Source organism: Polyodon spathula, chromosome 4, assembly GCF_017654505.1.
Source record: "Polyodon spathula isolate WHYD16114869_AA chromosome 4, ASM1765450v1, whole genome shotgun sequence".
Classification (NCBI taxonomy): domain Eukaryota; kingdom Metazoa; phylum Chordata; class Actinopteri; order Acipenseriformes; family Polyodontidae; genus Polyodon; species Polyodon spathula.
The window spans coordinates 7460827-7467545 of NC_054537.1; the positions used below are offsets into that span (position 1 = coordinate 7460827).

At 38.1% G+C, this 6719-nt stretch overlaps 1 protein-coding gene across 1 annotated transcript; it reads right to left on the bottom strand.

Moving 5' to 3' along the window:
- Nucleotides 1-255: 255 nt before the first annotated feature.
- On the bottom strand, nucleotides 256-4409 carry LOC121314105 (BMP and activin membrane-bound inhibitor homolog). The gene is made up of 3 exons (XM_041247012.1): nucleotides 3929-4409; nucleotides 934-1218; nucleotides 256-698 (listed from the first exon to the last, which is right to left on the bottom strand). The coding sequence occupies exons 1-3, from the start codon at nucleotides 4002-4004 to the stop codon at nucleotides 280-282; spliced, it is 780 nt and encodes a 259-aa protein (XP_041102946.1). The 5' UTR covers nucleotides 4005-4409; the 3' UTR covers nucleotides 256-279.
- Nucleotides 4410-6719: the final 2310 nt, after the last annotated feature.

Sequence of the window (6719 nt, forward strand, 5' to 3'; positions counted from 1 at the left end):
ACTTATTTATACAAAGTGTGCAAAATAAGACCATATATGGAATCCTTCAGTAAATTAAAAAAAGAAATAAAAAAAAAGTTAAGGATCCTTTGTGTCCCCACAAAGCACGGGTCCCTTTTCTCTTCTTTCCACTTAAATTACATTTCCACATGAACTGTCTTTTATTTCAAGTAAAGTGCTCCTTAGCAGAACCTATAGGCTTTGCTTCATTTTCTTTTATTATTATTATTTTTATTTGGGTTCAAGTTGTTTAAGGGGGGGGGGGGGGGGGGGGGGGGGTCATACAAATTCCAACTTCCCGTGACCACTGTACATTCCCCAGTGAACTAAAGACAGCACTTTATCATTGTGGAGTTCCGACTGTCGCAATCTGTCACAAGTCATACAGCAGTTCTCGTGTCCGGTTACAGGAACCATGCATTCCAAGTCCAGTTTGGCTACCTGGCCCTTCTTCGAGTGGTGTCCATGAAAGCTGTAGTGCAAGCGGGACAGCATCTGCTGCCTCTGGTCCTGCAGTCTCTTGTTTTCGCTGCGAAGCATCCGCAAGGCCAGCATGATGAGAAGCACTAGAATGAGTCCCCCTGCGATAGGCACAGCGATCACGGCAGCCCTGAACCACAGCTCTTTGGAGGATGTTAAATCCTGAGCCCTGGTGAGAAGATTCCTGCTGCTGTCGGGCTGATATCTTGTTCCATGATCTATGGAGGAAAAAAAAAACAACACATAAAATAAATGCAGCAGTCAATTATATTATATTATATACATAGTTCTTTATGCAGGGGTACACAAAAGCTTCTTGGCGAAAATCTTTTAAATTTGTAGCCACCCATTCCTCTGGTGCCTCCAATTACATTAAAATGCAAAAAAAATCAATAGCAGCAGACATACGCTGTCTTGGCTGTCAATGGTTTTACCGAGAGAGGCTTTGCTTACCTGAGCCATCCCCCCTGGGATACGAAACAACATCATGGAGTCCTCTGTAATTGCACATATCGTCGTGACAACACTCGAGCTTCTCGGATGCCCCAGCGCGGCTCTCTGTCCTTCCGGCACGGCAAACGTCTGCTGTGTTAGCAAAAGGGTCCAAGCAGCCATGCGTGAGAGGGGAGTTTGTGTTCTGTGGGTCCAGAAGCCTGGTGAAGCAGGCACTTAACTCTGACTTACACATGTAACCTGTTGCCACGCAATGTGCTGCGTCACAGTAGCATCTTATCTCCCCTGCAAAAACAATAGAAAACAAGAAGCATTTTTATCAGCCCAACATTTTCACCAATTCAGAGAACACACATAAAAGAAAAGTTTGTATTAAGGTCTATTTGGGTTTTGGGCAACTTCAAATTTTGCTATGTACAGTATTTCGAATTTTTTTTTTTTTTTTTTTTTTTTTTAATTAGATTGTTGTCCCTCGGAATGGTAACAAATATCAATAACAGTATAAATGTGTTAATTTATAAGAATGTAATTAACTTTACTAATTTACCAGGTGCCCACTATCCACTGTCTTAGTTATAACCATGGTCCATCGGTATGTTTCTGCAAAGTGCCTTTGTCCAATGCAATTAACAGCCTGACTAAATTTCTTGGGATTATTTTAATCTTCATAAATTCATATACTGTTAATATATAACCCATTTAATGGGAAACAAAATTTATGTCATTGCTGATTTATTATTCACAAGCCTCTGCTAACACACATATCGGTTCAAATACTTTAGCTAACATCCAGTAAATGTATTAACTACAGCTACAGCAATCTGCAAACTATACAAGTTTATAACTTTTTATTGTGTGAAATTAGACCCCTATGTGTAATCTACACAAAGCAGTCATCTACTTCTTTAAGAGCTTTCCGTGCAAACTGGCCCTTTTAGTCACTATTATAAAACAGGAACCGTGCAGCGTATAATTGGCAGTTTGTTTGTCAAAGTCAATTTCTTTCAGCCCAAATGGAAACTCATCGAGAGGGTGAAAATACTACGGCCGAATTTCTCTTCACTTTGCACGGGATCACGAGAAAGGGGGGCACGCTGAGATTGCAAATATCTACAAACTACATGAAAAAAAAACTCGCATTAATCAGTGAAACGCTGGAAGCAAAAAAATATATAATACATTCCATACTGAATTCTGTGTTTCTCGAGTTCTAGACGCACAACACATTTTACTGTAACTTTATATTTAATATTTTGTATACTTATAAAAGTATAGTCTGTGTTGAGCTTTAAGTGCTAGGTGATTAACCAAATAATAATAAACGTATATACGGTAGTTTGTTTTGAGCTTTAAGTGCTAGGTGATTAACCAAATAATAATAATAATAATAATAATAATAAATAAATAATAATAGCAGCGTAAACAATTCTGTAGTATGGCGCCTTCAAAGTGGGATTAAATAATAATCAAACTGAAATGAAAACTACTATGAATTCGTCCCTTTGCTTCCAGCCCGTCTCCATTGGAAGTAGGGGCATTATCTATTTAAATCTAATGGCCATTGTGTTTGGACAGAAGAACTAAAAACAAAGTCCATTGTGTGTAAACGGCGATTAAAAGGTCTGCCTGCGATTGCACTAACGCTGGCCCCCGTTTCATGCACCTAGGTTTTCCTAACAAAGGCAAGTTTGTGTGAAACTGAAAAGACGCCGGCAAATTTGCCATTTTAGAAGAGTAGGAATACAGTATCAATAACTACTACTCGGCTGTGCTAATTGTATACGTTTAATGTAATCAAAGTGTTTTAGTTTTTTTTTTTTTTTTCAATCAAGGTGCACAACACACGTCTAATACACGCTATACCCACGAAGCTTACTTAGTTATTTTTTAAACTGTGTCAGTGTATATAGAGAGTTAAAGTTGCTGTTAGTGTAGTTATACAAAACATGGGAGTTCAAAAATGGCCTCCCTTTAATGTTTTGGAGGTCTCAGTAATTTATATAAAGATGGCTGCAGGCTTTTCCTCAGGTTTCTGAAGTGAACTACAGGACACAAGTCTCTCTGGCCCTGCAATTATAACTAGTCACATACTTTCGGTATCTACTTCGCAGCCGTCTGGATCACTCCCTGTTTCTGCCTCTGCGCCTCTGATGGGACCACAACTCCATCTTTCTACCGCCTGCAAATCTATTATTTACGGCTAATTATATACCCCTCGTTCCCAAAATAAATACTGCAGCACATAATTGCACTACAGATGATCTCTTAACATCATATCTGAAACGTAATTAAAGGAGTAAAATAAATATATGTTTAAACCACGTTTAAAACGAAGTTAGAATAAATGGGGTTTAAAAAAAACTGTCTGTAGCAGATTGCGGACACACTATTTTCGTATTGCACTATAATTGTAGCCGCCACAATTAAAAATAAAGTTAAAGCCCAGTTCAGTTTAAAAGAAAAAATGATATAAAAAGTCCAACTTTTAAATCGTATTTCTTATTTCCTATTATTCCTAAGGCCATGTCTGCTCTGAACAGTAAGCAAAACATTTTGACAACGACTATCACCTGAGTGACAAGAACCACCAATCAGTGAATGTTATGATACGAAATACCCAGCTCTTACTAACAGGACAACAAGCAGGGCATTAATGCTGCCCTTTATTTCTTTCATTACAGTAACGTCATTTAGCTCTGAACACCATCATTTGGCTCACCTATAAACCCCTGGGTGTTCAGACAGACTGTCGCTATGTGAAGGTTTTAATTTATTTTTAAATGCCACAGTGTAACGTATAGACACGGTGCTAGTATATATCTGGGTGAAAAATAGACCACAGAATGACGTGTATTACCAGGATCTCTCCAACAAAAGTGCAATATATATGTGTTGTTACCTCGTCTTTCCCTTAACTGCCTCAAAATATTTGGGCTCAAAGTGCACACTGTGTTGTCCCTCACTGCAAATATAACCAACATATTCTTCCTCTCACCTTTTGTCAGAAGCACCGCCATGGCACACAGTTCCAGTTGCAGCCAAATGGAAATGAAACTGGAATGGCGATCCATTTAAGAAGACAAGTTTAAAATTAAACTCAAGTCGTGTTTTCTAGATCCTTGGACTCGGCGCAACTCTGCAACGTTGCATATGTACGATCAAAACACAGGTTATAAAACAAAATGTGTTGTTATTCTAAACAGGTATCCCCGCAGTCCTCTCGAAAACTAGCAAAAGCATCTAAAATGTGAACTGAAGTTTTACACTGATGTAACCAACTTTGTCTGTTAAATACGCCGGCGCACCGAACTGTGAAAAAAAAAAAGTATATGGAAAATAAATAAGAACCTCTCTCACGTTCACCGGATTGCAATAATAACCATGTCGTTCCATAAAAAGAATAACTTAAAAATATTAATCCACTCGACAAGGCTCAATATCCAAGACCAATCCACCAACCTAATACAGTCACTTCTGAGGAAATCAATGAAGTTGCAACAGAAATAACTCCAGCTGCAGCACAACCTAACTAGAATAACCCCGCCCTCCCTTGGAATTGATTGGCTTCTTCGCTGTTCAATTTACATATCTTGGACAGGATTGGTTTACAACACGGTCAGACAGAGAGTCGTGCCGCCCTCTTAAAAACTAGTCTCAAAGATTCCTGGAGCCGGTGACGTCACAGGAGCGAACGCCGATATTTATTGGTGTTTACTGTATTTACTGTACGTCACGTGGCATGTGGTGTATTTTTTAATAGTCCATTTCAAATGTGTCAGACATACACTAGTTAGAATGATACACAAAAAAACATTGTAAAGTATGACAAATGCAAATTATAGTATATATATATATTATAATATTATATATATATATATATATATATATATATATATATATATATATATATATATATATATATATATATATTCTTTTTTTTCATAAGAGATTAGTTGACCAGATATATGTAGTCGTGTAGTGCTAAGTAACTTAAATAATATGTTAACGAACATTTTTTCTGGACACTGATGAAAACAAGATAAACGAATCTGATACATACTGTAAGCGTAGATACATGTCTGAACACCGCGTAATGTCTTTTGTGACATATCCAGGATCTATTCAATACTGTATACCATAACACGTTTGGGGTTCTTTTTGTACATTTAAAAATACTATACATTTAAATATTGGTGGGCAAAGATTTAATGGGTTATGTAATATATACTTCTGTGCATACAATACATACATATATATATAAACTGTCAGTAAAAATCTGCAGCAGGACAGTAAAAAGCAGTTCTACAGAAACACATATTCTATAGAGACACCAGTGGGTGCTGAAGAATTCACCGGCACCTGGGAGAGCCTGCTTCACTGGTGCTGTGCGAATGGATGGTGGTGTAGGCGGGGCAGCCAGACAGTGAAATTAGCAATCCAAAGGGTCACAAGGCGCCAGCGAGACGACACAGACAGAGACTGACACTCAGTTATCGCCCCAAACAATCCCGTGCAAACACACAGCCCAGTCTGATCGATATCAAAGCCCAACCCGATCCTCTTTACTGATGTGTGAATTACTTTGCTCGTCCCGTCTGTAGCTTCAGGAGGAGAACACTCTCCAGATCCTCTGAAGTTTGAAACTAAAAAACCAACCCCGTGAAATAAAAAATAAGGGCGCTGGATTAAACAGCAGTCTAATGCAATCTATGGAAATTGTATACCGCGGTAAATGAGGCAATAAGAGTTGTGATCATGAATTTATGAAATGAATTTTCTTTCTTGCAGTTTTCCTTCCTTCCAGAACAAAACACAATTTTCCATTTTTGTATTTTTTTTAAACATATTAAAAATGGAGCCATGGAAACCCCCTTAAAAAGAGATGCAGAAACCACGTTCTCTGCGTCACATTTGCTGCTTGTCATTATGATAAAGAAAGTCCCTAATACTTTAAATACAGAGAAATGCATAATACATGCTATACAGTAAAAAAAACCAAACAAACAAACAAAACAAAAAAACAATGCATAACCCATGAAATACAGTGGAAAGTGCCAGTTGGACTATGGCAATGGTATGTATTAAGATTTGATAAGAGTGTGCATGCTATGGTTATAACATTGAAATGACAATGCCTTTCCCTTGCACTAAGAATAGAACATTAAGAAATGTGACGGACGATTGTGTTCGTTGTATAGGTTATTATAGCTACACACAAAACAGGGGCACATACAAATAATTGGGCGCAAGCCATCATTACAGTGTGCTTTTCTATAATTAACTTCAGGCTAATCCTTTAACAACCCCATATCTTTGAATGCCCGCTGCAGCACGGGTCCAGCCAGGTACCGATATTCGCAGAGCACGCCGTCGCCGTCTTCTCTGTGTTATCAGCTTCAGGGACGTCATCTTTGACAAACATTTATTTTTTATCGACCCCCCCCCAAACGGTTTAATGATTCCGTGGAAGTGTCTCGTGTTAACCTACATTCAATTTCAATAGTACACGTTACCCACTGGCTTGCTATTATTAATAAGCAGCTAATTTACAAACAAGCTATTTCGCCACAGTCGTGTGTTTTCACAAACATGGTAAAAATATTATCCTGACTTGTGACTGTTGCTAGTATGTCCCTATAGGCGTAGCATATCATTCTTGCATTATGAATTGCTATACTTTTACTATACGTTTGCACACTGTCTGCGGGTGGTTCTAAAGCAGTAATTGCATTATGTGTTGTGTCGTGTGATGAAACCCGAGACACAAACAAGACCACTTAAACAAT